The 19911-nt window shown below is 51.6% G+C and overlaps 4 protein-coding genes across 4 annotated transcripts; 2 read left to right on the forward strand and 2 right to left on the reverse strand.

Annotated features, from left to right (window-relative positions):
• Positions 1-1592: 1592 nt before the first annotated feature.
• POX_f08198 (uncharacterized protein) lies at positions 1593-4157 on the forward strand (the record flags this gene model as incomplete). Its single annotated transcript, XM_050116978.1, has 2 exons — positions 1593-2351; positions 2442-4157. The coding sequence occupies 2 exons, from the start codon at positions 1593-1595 to the stop codon at positions 4155-4157; spliced, it is 2475 nt and encodes an 824-aa protein (XP_049967117.1).
• Positions 4158-5362: 1205 nt separating this feature from the next.
• On the reverse strand, positions 5363-6382 carry POX_f08199 (uncharacterized protein; the record flags this gene model as incomplete). Its single annotated transcript, XM_050116979.1, has 1 exon — positions 5363-6382. One exon carries the CDS (start codon positions 6380-6382, stop codon positions 5363-5365), a length of 1020 nt encoding a protein of 339 aa, XP_049967118.1.
• A 2236-nt stretch (positions 6383-8618) lies between these two features.
• On the reverse strand, positions 8619-10764 carry POX_f08200 (Cell pattern formation-associated protein stuA; the record flags this gene model as incomplete). The annotated part of the gene is made up of 2 exons (XM_050116980.1): positions 8619-10144; positions 10206-10764. 2 exons carry the CDS (start codon positions 10762-10764, stop codon positions 8619-8621), a joined length of 2085 nt encoding a protein of 694 aa, XP_049967119.1.
• Positions 10765-14207: 3443 nt separating this feature from the next.
• Positions 14208-14387, forward strand: POX_f08201 (uncharacterized protein; the record flags this gene model as incomplete). Its single annotated transcript, XM_050116981.1, has 1 exon — positions 14208-14387. One exon carries the CDS (start codon positions 14208-14210, stop codon positions 14385-14387), a length of 180 nt encoding a protein of 59 aa, XP_049967120.1.
• Between the last annotated feature and the right edge of the window lie 5524 nt (positions 14388-19911).

Genomic DNA, 19911 nt, shown 5'->3' on the forward strand with positions numbered 1-19911 from the left:
GTCTTGTTTATCCTTCTCTTACGGGTAGAGGTCATGATAGTGATACATACAAGTACTGTAGCTGGTGGCATGTGCTGCTTAAAAGGTACTGTAGAATCTGCAAAATTAAAATTAGTTGGGCAGCGCGCGCGGATATTTTGATTAGCTGCATCTGACTGGATTTGCTGTCCCCGCTCATCCACGGATACAAAGAGCGCGAGGAGTCTGCAGGAGATGCTCGTTGGTCGATCGGGTGGACTGCCCCTGTCGAGCTTGTCGAGCTTGTCCATGTCCGTGTCTGAAGTAAAGCCAATCAGATTGTGGGTGCGAGACGGTTGATACTCGCGATTACAGAGGCAGCCACTCGCAGTCTCGACGGTACTTGAGAGACTTCATTCCCTCACACTGGGTGCAGTGGTGACTTGGTTACCAGTAACAGTGTATAATTTTGTAGTTTATCTCGCTTTACACGAAATGGAGAGAAGCAGTCCCCATGATCATTTCATGAGGAATCTCTGCTAGACATACACGTCAGCTCATCATTTCAGAGGCCATCTGACTGGAGTTCTTGGCAGTGTGTCGCGTCTCGATAGATCTCTCGAGATACCCACCCGGTACTTTGACAGGAGAGTCCAGACGACTCCTCACCATTTGAGACTGTCTCTGAGAATCCGTTATGCACGAGGGTTGTGGTTGTGTATACCACAGGTGCTGCTCAAGTGTACAATCATCCAAGCATCCACGTAACTTGCATGTATGAAGCACGTACCGTTGAGACTCCTCGAGGGCGTCCAGTGGGGCCCTTTCTCCACTTTTCTGTTTTGGGTGACGAGTGGCTCCCCACAGCCCGACCCCCAGCCTCTCTTGTTTTCTGCCTTTTCCCCTTTTTCATCATCACACCAGACTTTATTTGGGTGGGACGATTGGTTCCTATGACACGTTTGTTGACATTGGCCTCTTTTTTTTCCCTCCTCCCTTCTCTCTCTCTCTCATTCACACCCTTTCCCTGCCTTTCGTTCTCTGGCGACTTCATTGAGAATCCTGCGTGTCGGACAAGCAACTGCAGTCCGGCCTCTTATCGGGATTCCTCGCCTCGGTCGCGGGCCGTCTCATGCATCGCCACTCAAGGGTCCCATCCGCACGCTGATCGGCTCGCCGCATTCCTTCTCGGCGGTATTTGGTCTTTCAGACAAACAGTCCGGGCCATCATTTTCCAGAAGCATTCCTCACCCATCACTCGGAACCATCCAAAGTCAGTGCTAAGCCTTCGCTACATCATCGAGGAACGCAAAGACACCTGATCATCTCTCAACGTCGCATGTATCCGGGAAGGGACTTGAGGCTCGCATTATCCGTTGACGATTAAGCGCCCGTCCAACTGCAATTCGCCCGACCTCTGTGTTTCAACTTAGTCGCCAGATATCATCCTGTGAACAACTTCGCCCGGTTTCCTTCGCACCCCTCCATATTTCTCTTGGATCCTCCTCTCTCTCTCTCTCCCTCTTACCAGCGCCTCTTCGTCCCACTGCTGGTCAGTGCGGCTGGTCCAGAAAAAAAAAGAGACACTCGCTGGAAGAAAATCCATCGTCCTCTCAGCCCAACATCCGCCCAGTATGGATCCTCATGCGAGTTTGTATCATGCCACACAATTAGTGGCGCGCGCCGAGGCCACGGGTCGACCACCTGTCTACAAGGCCGTCGGTGTCTCTCTGGCGGTTGCCTCGGGTGTCTTCATCGGCATCTCATTTGTGATCAAGAAAATTGGCCTGCTCAAAGCCAATGTGAAATACAATGAAGAGGCAGGTGAGGGTTACGGATACTTGAAAAACGCCTGGTGGTGGTTGGGAATGACGCTCATGATTTTGGGCGAGATCTGCAACTTTGTCGCATACGCCTTTGTTGATGCAATCCTCGTCACCCCGCTTGGTGCCCTGTCCGTGGTGATCACCACAATTCTGTCGGCTATCTTCCTCAAGGAACGACTCAGTTTCGTCGGCAAAGTCGGCTGTTTCTCCTGCATCATCGGCTCCGTGGTGATTGCGATGAATGCCCCAGAGCAGTCTTCGGTCAGTGATATCCAGGGAATGCAGAAGTTTGTCATTGCTCCGGGTTTCCTCGTGTACACCGGTGTCATCCTGATCGGGGCTGCAGTCACTGCGATCTGGGTAGGACCACGGTATGGCAAGAAGAGCATGTTCGTCTACATCAGCATTTGCAGCATGGTGGGTGGACTGAGTGTCGTGGCAACCCAAGGGCTTGGCTCAGCCATTCTGGCCCAGATTCGAGGCGAGTCGCAGTTCAAGCACTGGTTTCTCTACGTGCTGCTCGTCTTTGTAGTCTGCACTTTGCTGACTGAGATTATCTACCTCAACGTACGGACTCCTTCGCTTTCCTTTTTTTTTGTTCATCTTTCTTCCTCTCTCGGGGGTTGCGTGATAAATATACTGACTCTGCCCATACAGAAAGCTCTGAATTTGTTCAACGCCGCTCTAGTGACGCCCACGTATTACGTCATGTTCACAAGTGCGACAATAATCACGTCGGCAATCCTGTTCCAAGGCTTTTCAGGAAGTGGCATCCAGATCGCGACCGTGATCATGGGCTTTTTGCAAATCTGCGCTGGCGTGGTTTTGCTACAACTGTCCAAATCTGCCAAGGATGTACCTGATGCGGCCGTGTTCAAAGGTGACCTGGATCAGATTCGCGAGGTGGCTGCACAGGAAGAGCCCGAATTCGAGCCCAAGGCCGATTCCATTCGTGGTGCGGCCTCGATTCTGCGCCGCATTTCGACGACTCGCCGGGAACATGAACATGATGAGGTGCGGCGGTTCGCGCATGAGAAACAGGAGGACTACCTGAGACCGCCCGGTGAAAATGAAATTATCGAGTGGGATGGTATTCGACGACGCAGGACCGTTGTTGGTGAAGGTCCTTCCATGTCTCGTCCACGGACTCCTCGCACTCCTTCCGTAAAGCAGACAGTTCCCCCTTTGCCACCTCTGGGGATGTCGCGATTCCCTGATCATGACGAAGAGACTGAAAACCATGCTGGTGCAAAGCCGAATGGGCCCAACTTTCTCGCCAGCGTTCTCCAATCCGGCGGTTGGTTATCGGTGCACAGATCTGACGAGAAGGATTTTGCCGATACCGATGCAACCGAGATGACAACCCGTAACGGCGGCGTCGACACCGAATACCATGGTGCCGGCGGTAGCCTTGAACCTCCAGTTCGACTTGGGGGCCGTGAGCGAAGCGACACGCCACGCTCGATTGCCTGGGCGGACGAGAAGGGCGACAACAGCCGGCCCCAGTCGCACCACACCATCGAACCCCCTTACGCCGCACGTCGTCAATTCTCCTTCAACAGCATGTTCAATCGTCGCAAGGCGCAAAGTCAACCGCCATCCCCCAAACGCGTCCAGAGCCCACCACGAGGAATCCTGCGCCGTCACCACGGTGTTGACGGGGACGTCCGCAAGTCGGCCACCGAGGAAGAGCAGCTCGGCCTCGTTCGCGGAGATTCGCGTACCGCGGAAGAAACCCTCGGTGAGAAATTAGAAAGATGGTCGAGCTCCGATTCCGATTCCGCTGAAGGCCGACATCCACAAGCGATTGTCACCCACCCGCGACCATTGCCTTCGGGTCGACCCCACGGCGATTCCGTCTCGAGCATGTCCACGTCCGCATTCCCACCGTACGAAGACCACCACGCCGTATACGCACAGGCCGGCAATGTTTCAAACCCATACTATCTTCCCCACAATCGACAATCCACCGCCTCACCAGAGCACATGAACGAACACGATGGCTATGAATATGAATACCCTCGCTCGAGAGCCAGGACCAATTCTTCGTCGCACATGAGAGCTCCGCCACCCGCACAGTCATCTTTCTCGACCCATCGTCACCCAAATCCACTTCCACCACTGCCAGACCATGCTCCGCTTACCTTGGAGGAAAGTGTGCGATCAGTCTCGAACGAGTCTTCAGGAACAGGGGCCGTATCGATTTCCTCGACTGAAGCTCGTGATGACGACAACACCACATACCCGACTGTTTCGGCAACGGCAACGAGTCCAAGTGGCCAGCTGGGTGGATGGCGACGACACATGTCCGAGACAGATAAGGGGGAAGAAGAGGAAGTGCATCAGAAAGGCAAAAAAGGGGCTTTCCTTTGAATCAAAGCGCTGTTCCTCCATTTCCAATGGAACGAGAGGAAACTCCGAGCTCTCGAAACTTGGGTGTTTTTTTTTCTTTCTTTCTTCTTTCTTGCTCTCCTTCCCATCTTTCTTACACGGTTCTGTTCTCGTTGCTTTGCAGAAGCGAGAAACCATGTTTCCCTTTTGGGATGTTTTTCCACGAACGCTCTTATTCCACTTGCTTGTGGTCTTTTGAATGTATCTTGAGCGAGATTGCTTGGTGTTTGGCCCTCTCGTAGGATCTGCTCATCGGGGATCTGGTCTTCTTTTTTGTTTCTTGACTTTTTGATTTTTTTGATTTTTTTTGGTCTATGTTCCTAGCTGGAGTCTCACATTGGATCGGCGGACGGTAGACCGTGTACAAATAAAGGCTTGTCGAACAGGTCTATGCCACGATACATGAATTAATGGATTATGATTTGAGATGTGATGATGAATTTGTGAACATCGATTGATGTAAACTTGTCGGTTATTATCAAGCTTCATGTTTATATTTAGCGTCTTGATGCTTTCTCCCTCTCTCTTTCTCGAGAAGGGTATAAAACAACCTAAATAGAGGCACACTCGCAAAAAAAAAGAAAACAGCCCAGAATCTGCTCCCATCAAAGAAAGCATAACAAGACAAGACTAATGCAGTGAAACTCTCTTCTATCCAGACGCCAGTACCATGTATCATAGACGTCATCAAATGGAGACATGGAGATCATCACGCGAACAACTTCACGACCCGCCCCCATTGCAATAACCAAGCTCCTGAACCTCGTCGAATATGTGATGCGTTCCCTCAGTCCATATGCCGGGGGGGGGGGGGGGGGGGGGGAGATAGATGGATATCAAGTCTGGTGGGCCCAAGTTGTCATGTAAAAAAAAAAGAAAAGAAAAATCCAGACTATCCCATTTTGAAATCTCATCCTTTTCCCAACATGACAGACACGCTTCGTTGGCCCTTGGGGGCGATACTCATGACGGCAAATTTTGATTCGGCAAGTCGTTTGCCAGCTTTGAGACTTTCGAGGACCCTGTTTTGAAGAAGGGAGAAAAAAAGGGGGATGGGAACGAGGTTAGCCGTTGATTGAAACCATCAAGATTGATTTTTTGACATTTGTCAAGATGTTGTGGAAGAGGTTCTCGACATCCTCTTTGGCTCGACATGGTGGATGAAACAAAAAAAAGAAAAAAAAAACTCACCAGTCAACTCCAACAATCCTTACACCTTTCCATCCGCCTCGTTCAATTTCCCCCTGCAACTTTCGCGCCGCAAGACCGCCGCCACATCCCTGGCCTGCTACTCCGGGTTGACCGATGATGATATGGGAGACGCTCCTTCGGGCCATGGCAATGGCTACGGTTGCACCATTTTCGGCGAGGAGGGACTTGAGCTTGTGGTCGGAGATTTGAGGCAAGGTTGAGCCGTTGATGTAGATGGTTGTTCCGTGGAAGATTTTCGAGGAAGGAGGGTGGGTTTTGTCGTTGGCTCGTATGGAGGAGGGTATAGAAGGGCTGAAAAGTGGATTTGACAGATTCGTCAAGAGGTTTTGAGGCTTGATGTGTGATTTGGACTCATGATCTGGTGGTGGTGGCGGTAATGCTGGCGATGCAGTTGTCGTCGAAACGGAAATCTCCGCGGGACGATCGATCACGACACTTTCCACATCATCAAACATTCTCGGTTTCTTTCTCTTCTTCTCACCGAGCTGCTCTTTGGCTTCCGGAACGATCGTCTGATCTCTCTCATTCGCGTCCTTGACCTCTTTGATCTCATCTTCATCAAACATCCTCTTCTTCCCAGCCTGCCCATCCCCACCACCACCAGACTTCCTCTTCCCAACCCCCATAAAACACCGAATATCTCTCACCCCCAACTCCAACCTCTTCGCCTCCTCATCCGAAATCCACTCCCACTTGCCTCTCCCCTCCTTCCCAGCCGCATCAACGACCATGCTCATCGTCTCATCATTCCCTCCAACTCTCCAATCCCCTCCTCCATCGCACCCGTCCTGCGCAAAATCCGCATCCCCTAATACTCCCAGTTTCTCATGCGTGCACTCCTCCCCGCCAAACTGCTGTTTCAACTTAGCAATGCGCGTGTCACGCCATCGCGTCGTGCCGAGATATCCACTATCCGCGCGCTGGTGGCCCGATGAAGCCGAGTTCCACGGATCAAAGACACGGTGGTTCTTGGGTGAAAGAGAGCGCTTTTGCATCTTGTTCTGGATAGTTTGGTTTGGGGAATTGCACTGATGACTCTCAGTCAGGGTTGACTCGCTTCTGTGTAAGACCGGCAGTCGAAAGAGAGCGTACCCTGGCAGATTCCAATCAGATAAAGGTTTATCGAATCGGTATCTGAACCCTTGCTTGCCACAAGTCGTGTGTATCTCTTCTCATCGGAGCCTGGAAGAGGGTAAAGCTGTTCACGCTGGCAGTTGTTTTCTCCTTCACCCTCCCCTTCCTTTCTTCTTCCAAGTTTGCCCGGTTCCAGCGTTCAAGATGACGTTAACGTTGAAAGAAGGAGGGGGGGGGCAACCGAGAAAAGAACCCGTGGGACGTGTTTCTTGGGTCCGCCCAAGGAACACGCGTATTTTGATTTTGCCATTTTGGGATAGGGTCGGACGACGTCACGTGGAGAAAGGGCACGTGGATTTGTTGATCGGATGCAAGACTCTCGTACAAACATAAACATGCTTTTACAGATTTGATCTAATGCATTTTGAACTCGAGAACAAATCGTTTATGTCAACTTCTTTCAAAAAGTGAAAAGAAAACAAACTCCAAGGGAGAGAAAGAGTGGAGCCGCAATCGAAAAAAAAAAGCAATTTAAATGCACCAGATCATCTTAACCACCGCGGAGACCGGAGAACTAACCAATCCCCGCCCACTGTCCTGTCCACTTTTGAATGATTCGATCGGTCAAATGCATGGAAGATCGACCGAACCACGCCCTCCATGCTGAATTCTGAAGAAGTCCACCCCCGAATTGACCAAGATCCACATGGGCTTTCCTCATCGAGGCTCGTACGGCAAGCCACGCGGATCCAATGCCCCACAATTCTCATGAGAGATGGACAAAGTGTTCTGTCAAACATGTTGGTTTAATCGGACCCTCCTGGTGTCAAACCCAGATCTGGGAAATCGAGTACTTACCTAGGGAGACTTGTAGGTTTCGTCAATCTGGTCCTCTTTCCATTGGCCAAAATTGCTCTCACACATAGATCCTCGATCGTGACTCGGTTGAGCAACCCATCAAGTCAAGATCATCGTGGTAGTTGCGGAAGAGGCAAAACGGGCCATTTCTGCGTACTAGATCTCGACTTTGCGTGTATACCGGTAGCTGGTGCGATAAGTTGGTCCCCGAAAGTCTAGAATCAAAGTCAATTCAGACAGAGACAAGTTTACGTATGGACATTACACTGGATTATGGAGACCGTCCATCTTTCTTCTTCAGGAACCCGACGTGAACCCCCGACTGTTTGCCTACCTCATCCTGAAATTGGTTGCTGGCAAAGGTTCAGCTCCGACGATCTGACCTCAAGGCCATCACACACCTACGCAGCCTACAAGGACCTCTAAAACACAGAAGCCGCTCGGGAAGAAAAGAAAAAGACAAAGTTAATGTAATGAAAAAAAGACATAATGGATTCGTCGTATGAAATTCGTATCGTCATAGTCATGAATATGGCAAAGGTGCACGAGCACAAACATCTCCAAGTAGAAATGAGCGGCACACAGTCCACGAATCAAAAACCCTCTGGTTCTTCCTCCACCAACTCATAGTTTTCCTCCTGTCATTCGTCATCAATGCGCTTCTCTCAAGGCACGGTTAAATGATCAAAATGCTGCGTAAGAGAGAGCAAGGCCCCAAATTTCTGTCCCAGTCCCGGCCCTCGTTGCGTTCTCAGCACAGAGTTGAGGAACACCTGAGGACGCAAGACATTGCAGAAGCAGAGATAAGGGGGCACAAGCTTTGTAGCATGAAACCGCTGCAAAATTGGAATGAACAAGATGCAAGATCCTGAGTGCATATCGCTCATGTCAAAAAAAAAGAGCTCAATCAGCGAATCTGTTCCAGAGAAAAGGAAAAAGAAAAAGATAAACCGACACGTGCAAAATCCTAGAGTGAGAAAGAAAAGAAAAAAAAGTTGGAAAATGAAATAAAGCCCACTGCGACAAGATGCAAGGGATCAGTCGTAGGGGAGAAAGCATAAGCAGAGTCATCATGTAGCATGCTCACGGCGGACAACTTGGAAAGCAGTCTCATGCCGCAAGAGCCCGTCTATCATCGAAGCAACAAAATCAATCCCAAAGAAAATAAAAATCAGAACAAGCCAGAATGAAATGAGCCCAGAGTGATCCAAACTCCGTCCAGAGATGAGTGATGCTGTGTTCCTGACGGAAGAGACACGTTCTCATTGAGAGGGCGTCTTTCCAAGCGAGAAATGATTCTTAACGGCGACGTGCGACAGGGCCGCCAGTCTTCATGGGCTGCAAAAGGGGAGCCCCACCGAGAGGACCACCAAGAGGGTTCTCGGTGATGGTCTTGCGCCGCTTGCTCTCATACTCATTGGTAGGGTCAGCCCGAACGGCATCGTCGTCATCGCGCATGCGCTTGTTGCCGGATCCCATGCTGCCACCCATGGCAGTCGAATACACGGGGGCAGAGGCCGAGGCCATCGAGTAAGGGTCGGATCCTCCATTCGCCGGGGTGCCTCGAGTGTCGCTCACAGCGTTGTACAGCGATGGCGCGAGGGGAGGACGCGGAGGAGTGTTGTACCCAGATGCCCAGTGCGGAGCCGGCCCGCTGATGCTGGTTCGCGGAGTCATACGTCCCGAGCCGTTTTGCTGAGGAGACCCAGTCATCTCCGGCGTCAACTGAGAGTGCTCGCCGCTGAGCGCGGCCGCCGACGGGTTTGTGGTGTAAGTGTAGGAGCCGCGATTGTTGTAGGTGGAACTCTGGTCTTGCAAGTATTCCGACTCCTGATCTTGCACCGACTCCGCGGATGCATCCTGGCCGTATCGATCAGAGCCGCTGCCTTGGGCGTAGCGGTCGTTCTTCAAATCAGAGGATTCGTGGTCAGCAGTGCGGCTTCCCGGAGGAGCCATTTCATTCTTCAGGTAGCTGTTCACGTTCGGAAGAGGTTGACCGTAGCTGGAGACGCCCGACTGGGTCATGGGAGTCTGGGGAGCGTATTGCGAGTGAGACTGCGGGGCGGCAGAGTAGTACGGCTTGCTGTCATACCCCGATTGAGCCTGATAGGGCGGAATGCCATGCATGTTGTTCCCGGGCGGCGTCGTCGCGGGTGTGGTGGGCATGGATCGCTGGTTGCTCAAAGCCGTGTCGATGGAAAGAGGCTGCGTGTGCGGCACCGAGCCGCCCCATTCATACGAGCTGTTTTGGTTGGTCACTCCGATTAAACTGGATGCACTTGCTGGGGGCGTAGGGAAAGTGTTGGCACGTTCTAGACCCGGACGAGATCCACCACCTATGGAGGACGGCTGAGACATGTGCGAGGACATAGGTGTTTGCATTGCCTGGTGGTGAAGGCTGGAGTGTTGAGGCGCAGTCGGAGTCGTACGTTGTGGCCCAGAGGGAGGACCCTCCATCCGTCGGTGCTGCGATTCTTGCACAACCATGTTGGTTCGGTTCTGGTTGGCTGGATGGTACAGAAGGCCACCGATGTTGTGCACAAAGAGAGGATACAAAAGGTCGGTGATCTTTTCCTTGTTTGCGAACTCCAGGGCTCGCTCAAATGGAATCCTGAACCAGGTTGCAAGATTAGCTCCGGTCCGCTCGCCTTGTCCCTCCCACTCATTTTCGAATTTGGACCCATAGACGTACCAAACACCCTTCAAGTGCATCGGGCCAATTTTGACCACGTGACGCAGTTTCTCACTCTTGAGGATTCCGTCACGACGACCACGAGTCATGCCGGCCACGTTGAGAAGCTTTGTGCCGTTGATCATGTGGTTGTCTATTGTTGTTGGTCAGTCAGCAAAACGAGTTCTTGTCCCATTGGACAATAATCAACTCACCCTCTCGTCGAGCCACGCAGACGCCCTTGGCCTCCACCTGGTAGCAGAGACTCCCCTCATCTTCCCACAAGGTGGCCGTGACCCTTGGTTTCGCGCCGGGTGGCGCCACCTGACCCGTGGGATCATAAACATACCCCTGCATGGGCGACCCAGTGGTATTGCCGTACCCAGAAGGAGTTGCACTCGAGTGGTTGCTTGCGGCACTCACTACTGATTCCACATTAACAATCTCATCTTTCACTCTCTGAGGCGGGAGGAGAGCGGGGGGAAAGACCTGTCCGGCCCACTCACCTTGGGGAAGGGGCAAGAGCTGTGTCGGCATCTGGCCCCCGAGGGAGCTCGCTGGAGGAGCATGGGCTGATGGCGGCGAAGTCACCGGATTGGGATACGCATACTGCTGGTATGTGACTGGGGCATAAGTCGAAGCGGGTTGCAGGACTGGAGGTTGGTGCTGGTAGGGGTAGTGGGACATGGTGCCGGAGGTAGCAGCTTGCGATGGGTATGGTTGGGCAGAAGACATGTGCGAATGGACGTCCATGTAAGGCTGAGTGTGGTTCATGCTGCCGAGCGAAGTTGGGCTGGGGTAATATCCGTCTGAGGATGCAATGGTGTACTCAGAGTCCAGAGACAGCCGACCCTGTGCAAGATCTGCAGATGACGGTGGGCTTCGGGGATCCTGAGCTGCAGAGGCACCGGAGAGGCTGGTACGGGCGCTGGAGGTGCCGGTTGAGCCACGAACGTCGGGATAAAAGGAGGAGGTGAGAGTGCGGGTTGGAGCCTGAGTGGCGGTCGGCAGACTGAGCGCAGGCAATCGGTCGCCAGACAACAATGGTCGTTCAGCCGCGTGTTGATTGTACCAAGGGGTATCAGCAGGACCGCGGGTGTGGACCTGCGAGATCGATGGCAGCTCCAGCTTTTCGGTTGCACAGAATCACTGGAGGGAAGGGTAGGAAGCGCTTCGGCTGAGGGCGATCAGAAAATCAACACGGATGACGGAATAGCCGTTGATGAGTCGGACGGTGTTTCACAAGTGAAGACCTAGCCGATAGAGATTCAGAGAAGGGGGCAGAGTACAGTGGTCCTGCGTTCGACACAAGGGTGCAATCGGTGGAATCGAAGCAAGAGGCGTGTATGCTAGATGGAGAGAGATCAATTCCTCATCAATGAAGTCAATGATCCTCTTTGTCGGTCGGTCACGCAGGCAGCAATGCAAAGACAATCAAAGATCGCTGGGTATTTGCAGATTCCGCGGACAGCAATGCCACGCTGTGATGTGAAGAATAATCGAAATGGTCCAAGGACTCGAAAGGATGAACCAGGTACGGAAGCGCTTCTCTGTGTGTTTCCTTTTTTTTTTACTCCAGTAGAACAACAAAATCAAGGCCGAAGTCTGATCGCAAGAACGCAAAGAATCGATGCAGATGGATGGTCTGGGCAATCAAGAATCAAAGCGTGGTGCGGGCATCAATGTTCGTGGACGGTCGTGACAAACATGAAGTGGTGGATGTATGTTCATGCAAGTTGCGGGGAGCCGAAGTCAAATAAGGCGAGCCGGAGCGGGAAGAACGGACATAAACGAGAGCACTCTACAGTGAAAGGCTGGCGTGCAGCAAACGCAGCACTTTTCTGCAGGTTTGAGGATGGAGGACGACCCAAGGGGGAGGGGTTGGGTCGGTGGAAGAAGAAGAAGAAGACCAGGAAGGAGGTGGTGGAGGAAGAGGATGAAGACCCAGGCGGGGGGAGGAGGATGGGATGAGGGAATTGGCAGTTGAGAGCGAACAAAGTCAGTTGGCCGTGGCACTTGCAGTGGCAGAGGCGTGCATCAGAGCCGCAGGGCGGGAAAGGCGATCAGTGGAGGTCGTGGAAGAAAGCCCAGGACAGGTGACTGGGATGACTAAAGACGAGTGGCAGACTGGAATGTGGGGGGCCACCACCTCTTGGGGGGCGAAGGGCAATAAGTGCACAGGAGAGTGGAAATAAAATTGGCCGGGAGGTGTCGGGCGATTGGGGGAGCGCGACGAGAGAGATGCCAGAATGCAAGTCCGGGTAATGGAAAGGCAGGCCGGTGTGTGCTGGGAGGATCCTTCAATGGGAGATGGGCTGGGGAAGGGTCATGGAAGATGCAGTGCAGCAACCAGAAAGGTAAAAAAAATAACAGACCCGATCCAAAGCTGGGAGACAAAAAAGTTGATCGACCGCAAAAAAGGTGGCTGGGAGGCCTGCTAAATGCTGGCAAGAAAGCACGGCGAAGGTCGGGAATATCGGGAGGATCACTGGGCTTGTTCTGGAGTTGCCGCGAGTCGTCTCTTCCACTCCTGAGGTGTCCACCGAAATAGAATAGTGTCGGTGGAGCCGGGCGAGAGAGCCAGAGAGGAGGGGGAAAGAGGAGAGGGTGGAAAAAAGAAATACAGAAAATGAAAAATAAAAAAAAGAACCAACGAGATTCTCGATGATCAAGTCAACCGCCACCAAGCAAGGACGGGTGGGAATTGGGGTGAAAAGAAAAAGGAAAAATGACAAAAAATCAAGAAGAGAAGGACAACGAAGAAGAGCCAAAGGAGGAAATGGGGTCAGGGGAAGAGGATATTCCGAATTGAATAATGTGACAACTACAATAACTACGATCCAAATCAAACGATCGAACACTCGATCTCTCGTCGATAGACATTCAGGAGGACGGTCCGGGTGGATGAAGAGCTAAAATGCAAATAATTGATTTCCCGGAGACACTAGAATGATTGGACGTGAGGGTTCGGGTGACAGAAGGAGAAATAGGGTGCCAAATGAATTCGTTGAATATTCTTTTTATTTTGAATCCGGTGGCTCGTTCGCCCAAAAGGGAGCGGAAGAGACCAAAAGAGAAAGAGAAGAGAAAATTAGGAACAGATTCATTCATCCGTCCGAGGCGTGAAGGCTTGGACCTCGACAGTACCGTCGTGGTAATAATCTGAAGAGCGGGTGGAGCAACATTGACATGACTGGGAGAATCGCCTTGAAAATCAACCAGTGAAAATGGTCATGAAATGGCAAATCCGAACGAGCATGATCAACAGTGGTTTTGTTTTCCTTTTTTTTTCTGGTCAAAATCCTCTGCCAAAGTTAGAATACAAAAAGAAAAAGATAATAAATGGACAGAGAAATGGCAGATAGGGAAAAGGGAAGAAAAGAAAAGAAAAGAAAAGTTAAAAGATTGAACACGCCCAGGACCCTCTCGCTAATGCTCTCCGGAGAGCCACTTGCCAAAGCGACGGCCGATATCCAGCGGTTACGGAGAGAGCCAAAGTGTCCCTTCACTGCTCCGCGGACACCAGAGTCACGGCTCGAAGAGTGCCACTGGGTCCTAAGAGAAGAGGGGGAGGCCATAGGACCCACCACAAAAGCTGAGGAGATCCTGGTCTGTGTGACAAGCAAAACGCTGATCGTCCGGGATAGGCCCGCCGTGATCGAGTGGAGTCCGATTCCTACCGCCACGCACTGCAGACCAGGCGACCCGGCAATACGATAAAGGTGAAGAACAGGACTATGATGGCTCAACGAACGGGCGTAGTCCGGGTGATGGTAGACGACCATAGTAGTCATCAGATGATCGGACACCATGTACAGGAATATGATGCATGAGACTAGCCCATGAAACAGGAGGTTGCTCCTCCCAGCAGCTGGACTGATGGGCGCTCTAGGGAGATGGGGGAGTAAACAAATGGGTCGAGCCTCGAGAGTGTGCACGATCTAGAGGATCGCATTATCGACCATTTGATTGAGTCGTTTTCATGAAAGTCAAACCAGACACTGAACGCACAAGGCTTATGCAGAACTGATATCAGAGACATGCTTTCTTTCCTATCACCGTGGACAACTACTGATGCTCATATCAGACCCTGATGGTGAGTGTCACTGCAGCAGAAGATTCACCAAAAGCATCTTATTGTGACGAAGCCGCGGCCATGCCTCCTCCGAAAGGGGTGAGCCGTGGTTGACGGCCACTCCACGAGCGCGGGTCCCACTATGAACCAGGGATGGCCACAAGACGGGGAGGAAAATCCAAGCGGCAGGAAAATCAACAAATTGAAGATGTGCCTGTGGTCCAGACCTCCCTCCATGAGCGCGATGGCCATCGCGGACAACAAAGAAAACAACCACAGTGATATTCAGGGATCTGCTGAGTTGTATGGCTCAACACAATAGGGATGGTCCTCGCTGTGCACCAAGAAAGGGCCCCCCTGAGACTTTGGATCGACAGCGACCCGTGCAAGACATAGCGCCTGCAGAGCTCGGCGGCTGCACGGTCGATTACGGCCGGGGAAAGTTTCGTCCTCGGTTAGTGAGGTGAAGGATACTATTTCGACCTTTCCCCAAGGTCCCGTTGATGCGCCGCTGCGATCATCCTCTGGACGCTCTTTAGTAGACACGTAAATCATTCAACAGTGCTCTTCTCACTCCAGCTGGACATCAATTCCAGACAGTATCGACTCTCTACGAGATCGTGGAATTGTCTTGAAGCATCACCAGAACTGTAAAACCAAATCGCCGTGGCCCCACCACGGCCTCTGATGGGGCTATCCACGCCATGTCTGCAATTATGCAGCAAGAGAGCTGGACTGTGCTAGAGATGGACGGATGAAACTCTTCTTACGGAGGCTGTCAGGAGTGGGGAGAGGCGGGAAAAAAAAAGAAGACACGAAACTTGGAGACCAGGGTGGTGGACAAGGCAAGAATGCCAAATGTCACCGGCAGTCCACTAGTCATGTGTTTGAGAAGTGATTGCGGAAGACACCCGCGTGGGTGGATTCTTTCGAAATGAGCGAGGTGAATTTTCCAGGTTCCAGAGATGAGAGGGAATCATCAATTTCAAAAGGTCCGATCATAAAATTACTAGAGTGATATTGAATTCAATTCTCCCTACGGTGAAGCAAAAAGGACCTTGAGTTGTCCATCACGGCCATGGTTTCGCTGTCTTCCATCATCCCCCTTGATATCTTGGGTCGGCCTCGGACGCACAATGCGCGGCCCGTCGATCTTCTCAGCCCCGTGGAAATTATTCTTTGGCTGGTTTAGCAAATATGACCAGTGATTACGGCTATAGCCGACGGGCCCAAAGAGGGGAAACCTTGGCTGGGTCTCGGTGGACCTGACGGGACGAGAATGAACTCGGACCAAGAGTGGTGCGCGCACAGGGCGGGCCAGAAAGCCTAGGCGCGAGCGGGGAGAGCAGGACAACGACCAGAGCATGAAAAAGGAGGGCCTTTTGCTGGCTTGAGCTTTTGATGATTATTCTTTATTTTTTCTTGCCTTATTTCTGTTTTTTTTTTCCTCTCCCTTTGCGCGTGCGGTCTTGAAAAATCTTACCAATCACAATCAGGCCCGTGAGCCGGCGCCATGACGGAGATGATCATTCTCTTTCTGGTTTTGGTGCCTCGCCCCGTCTGATGTAGTCTCCAGAACAGGCGAAAGTACACTGGTACCCATTGGGGGGAGGGGGGTCTGGTTCGGCCGTCGAACAGCTTCCTCCAACCCTACGACCGTTACGGTTGTTTATAGCATGGTTCTTTTTTCGGTCTCCCTTCCGGTACACATGTCGCTGTTCTTTCCCTTTTAGCCCCCGCTCTCTTCTCTGAAGATGCTCTACCATTCTTTCTCCAAGATCGATCCAGTGAAAATGACTTGACCCTCACTACCGTCCCAGTGGTCTTGAACCTATAAAATCGCCGATTCTTCTGGGAAACTCCTCCCCCGCTCCAATCTCTCTACCCAATATCCTGCAGTACACTTCACGACCAAGCGGTCTGAGTGTCAATGGCGTGTCGTTTCCAAGGGATGAACAAGAGAGTTGTGGTGAGGGGAGGGGGAAAAGGGAATTAGTGGTTCAGAGGACACCACGCACCCAGTGGCTGAAGACGATCAAGGGTCTGTTCTCTTGAGGATCCCTGTTCGTTGCACCAGCCAGGCTCCTGGTCAGAGACTTCCCAATCACCAGCCCAGTCACGGTGGGCTGATTGAGGACCTGTCCGGCCTAATTGAAATCAGTGCTGGGCCAGATGGCGTTTTTCCTTGGATATGATGGATTGGGGTTTCCAGGGTTTTTGGTTTGTTTTTGTTTTTTGTGTGTTTTTCTCGTGATGGACAGTATTGTATGTCCATCTCGATGAAAATGTTCTCTTTTTCTTTTTCTCTTTGATTTTCGGCGCTTAGACTATTTGCCCTCTCTGGTCAGATGATGAAGCGAGAACATAGAATGGTCAAGATCTTCTGGTAGGACACGATTCGTATTGGGTTGATGAGAGAGCAACGGGGTGTACAATCACGCCGCGGTCGTCATGGTTTAAGCGGGTTTGAAGATTCAAGATGACAGCCGACCGGGACCGCATGGCTGGCGGTCTCTCTTCAGCGGTCGATTGCGCTGGTACAAGGGTACATCACTCCCCCTCAATATACAGCCAAAGCTCCGGTGTGTACTGTACACCGGACCAACTTCCCTGGGAGCAAGGCACCCAGGATCTACACTGCCCGTCTATTCTTCACTTGATTGGAAGCCAAGAAATTAGACTCTGATCTGTCAACCGAACCTACCCTGACTTCGGACGACGCACACTATCGTTTTGACCACAGAGGAATGGGGGAAAAAGAAATGGAAATAGAAAAATGACCCCCCAAAAAAAACACATTCCTAGAAAACGAATCAGTAAAAGACCCCCCAACTCAAGATGCTCTTCAGTAGTACTCTAGTTCCGACTAGGGGCCGAGGAAGCAGAGACCCGTTCTCTTGCAACTTTAGGCTTAGTCCGCTGGGCCCTTCTCCAGTCTTGTGGACACAGGACACGGTGGACACGGTGGACAGAGTGGACAGAGACTAGGCGCTCCGTTTCAAGGTAGCATATTGATGGATCGAGGCGCGAAATCCTTTGCGACAGGACCGCGCACGGGGACATCAGGGTCCGAAGCTCTTTTTGTTTTGCCCTTGAGGCCTCCCCCGTCTGGTGACTTGGTGTCTACCTGGACAGCTTACTATAGGACCTTGCACAGTTGCGGTGTTGTGTCTGAAGATACACCGCTTGTTGTTTTTTTTTTTCTTGATACTCATTGATTCAGACCAGTTGTCAAGATCGCTGCCCTTGCATAGTGCATAAAGGTTGCTTCAGAACGGAGACATGGCGGTGGAGAAAATGGAAAAAAGACTGGAGCTTCTATGGCATTGATGATCCGGAATCCGGACGGGGGACTGCCCCCCCCCCCCCCCCCCCCCCCCCCCCCCCCCCCCCGGCGCGCTCTCCATCTCAGAACATGATCGTCTCATGCTGTATGAAGCATGAACTAGATACCGAATTCAACGGCATGATGAACTCTGAGTATCCACGGTGGATGATCATCTAGTTTGATAGTCGTACATAGTCTCTGGTCCTGTTTTCCTTGGATTGCTTCGTGCTGGGAACGACTCTGGATGATCCGCGAGCTTCCAGCGCTCAACAGATGGTCAAAGTGACACGTCTGTCATGTTTATTGTTCCTTTTCCATGCCTTGATTTGCTACTTACGGCCCCGTTCACACGGGTTACACAGAGACCCGGTCGCTGTCGGCTCTTGACGCTTGCATATTCGGTTGGGATTCTCAAGGAGAAATCAATCCTCAAAAATCCCTGATACAATCTCGTTGAATGACAAATCCGCCATTTACACAGGAATGCTGTGCGTGATTTGTGGTCGGCAGAACAATTACTCAACAAATAAATGAGCCAGATGGGACCCCGATGGGTCTTGTCCTTTTTTTTTGTGTCTTACAGTAGATCGAGATCGAATTCCATCTCGGCCGAAGAAGCACATCAAATGGAAATCAATAAGCAAAATCAAATTCCACCCCCGACGGAGTGAGCAAGGACCACACTAGAACTGAGGCTTGAGGCATTTTGTTCATGCTCTATATCTCCACTGATGGTTTTCCCATCTAAACCAGCTGTATGCGTTGTGTGCTGGTCCGTGTCACCGACGTGCGCAATGGCTGGATCATGTCGATGGACTCGTGAAGCGGCCCGATTCACCTTGATCAATTCCCGATCTGCGTGTGGTGTGTGTTTTATGTCAGTGTGTGTGTGTGGATTACGCTTACAGCCGGCGCGCTAAACCAGCCTCCTAAAAACCGGTATCACAGTGCCGCCGGAAACTAAAGACATAGCCGGAGCGGTAGGTAGACGTGTTGTTGTTTTCTTTTTTTTGGTGAAGGTGGGGAAGGATGGTCAAATCAGGCAGAGGGACATTGTGTCACGGCACTTGATCGTCAAACGAGCAAGAGTCGCCCGGGATGGGAAACGGGAGAGGTGTGAAGGATGGTGAAGCTTTCGGGAACCCGTACAGGATTGCAACTCGCGCCCTCAACTATTACAGTCAAATCATTTGCCGACAGGATGCTGAGAATGCCCGCGAAATGAATGTCCGGCTCCGGACTCGGGGAGAAACGGGGGCCCCTCTTGACGACCCTGTCGCCCACCCCGTCTGTGCGTGGAGAATTGCGATCCACGCTCAACGCGGGCGCCGAAGGGGGGTTGAACGGACGCCATCTCTCTATTCTGCAACGATCGATACCTGCACGATCGCTGACAGATGATCATGTCAGAAGCCCTCGACCCGAGCCGAGAGCATCAGCTCTTCAAGTGGAGAGATCATGCACGGTGAGACCCAAAAGAGATCTCTACACTTAGGCAGTCACTTTATTCAAAAGTGAAACGGTGATGTTCGAGTCGAGATTACTCACTATCCAGATGTACAATTTTCTGCGTGGGACACCGTTCTCCCGTGGAAAGCCAAGTCCGAATCTGACCTTTTTTTTTGGGTCCAAAACGCGGGTCTGACTTCCACTAGACTCCCCTGCCCGCACCTCGCCATCGACGGGCCGATACCCGCCTGCACATACGGCGTACAGTAGGGGCAGGCAGAGAAACGGAATGGAACACTCCTTTGAAAAGGACTTGTCGGCATCCTGTTCCCACTTCCCACTCCTCCAGGAACAAAGTGAGAAGGCGGGACAAAAGAGAGGAAAGTGGATGGTCAGCAACTCGGCGGCGTTAGCGGGTTATGTGGTCTGGATCCAGTGGATCATCATCATCGCTATCACGGAGATGGGGCAAGAAAGCAAAGGCCAGCTTTCCGCTTCTTTTCCACTCGTCCCGAAGGTCAAGTTGGTCGTGGTAGAGAGGGGGAAGGAGGTACCGTCACACCGAAGGATCCGTATAAAGTGACCAGTCCCACTTCGACGCTGTTCGTCCGGGTGGGGAAGCGATGGAAATGTACAGTACATAAACAGCAAAAAAAAAACCAAAATAATGACAAACTCTTCCAATCCTCCGCCCGTACAACTTCAGCTGGCATATTCCGCAAAAGGTCGATCAATCCGTCGGGGAAAAAATGAATATCGCAAATGAATAACCATAGCTAGTCCTTCTCCCGTTTGAAACGCGCATAAAAAATACGAAAAAATACGAAAAAAATACGAAAAAAATACGAAAAAAATACGAAAAAAAAGTCGAACCCGAATGATGGGCAAGTGATCCAGAGGATCGATGGCCTTGGATTTTCCAGATATCGCCGAATCATCGCATTGTGAGTGAACGTTCACCAAAAACAATCTAACTCCCCCAGACCGCGCGCCATCGACCGAGCGCTAAAAACGGTCGGCGGACATTTCCAATCAGAGTTCACTCGCACTCTCGTTCGTGACTCGTGAA

This window comes from Penicillium oxalicum, chromosome VI, assembly GCF_001723175.1.
Source record: "Penicillium oxalicum strain HP7-1 chromosome VI, whole genome shotgun sequence".
Classification (NCBI taxonomy): Eukaryota; Fungi; Ascomycota; class Eurotiomycetes; order Eurotiales; family Aspergillaceae; genus Penicillium; species Penicillium oxalicum.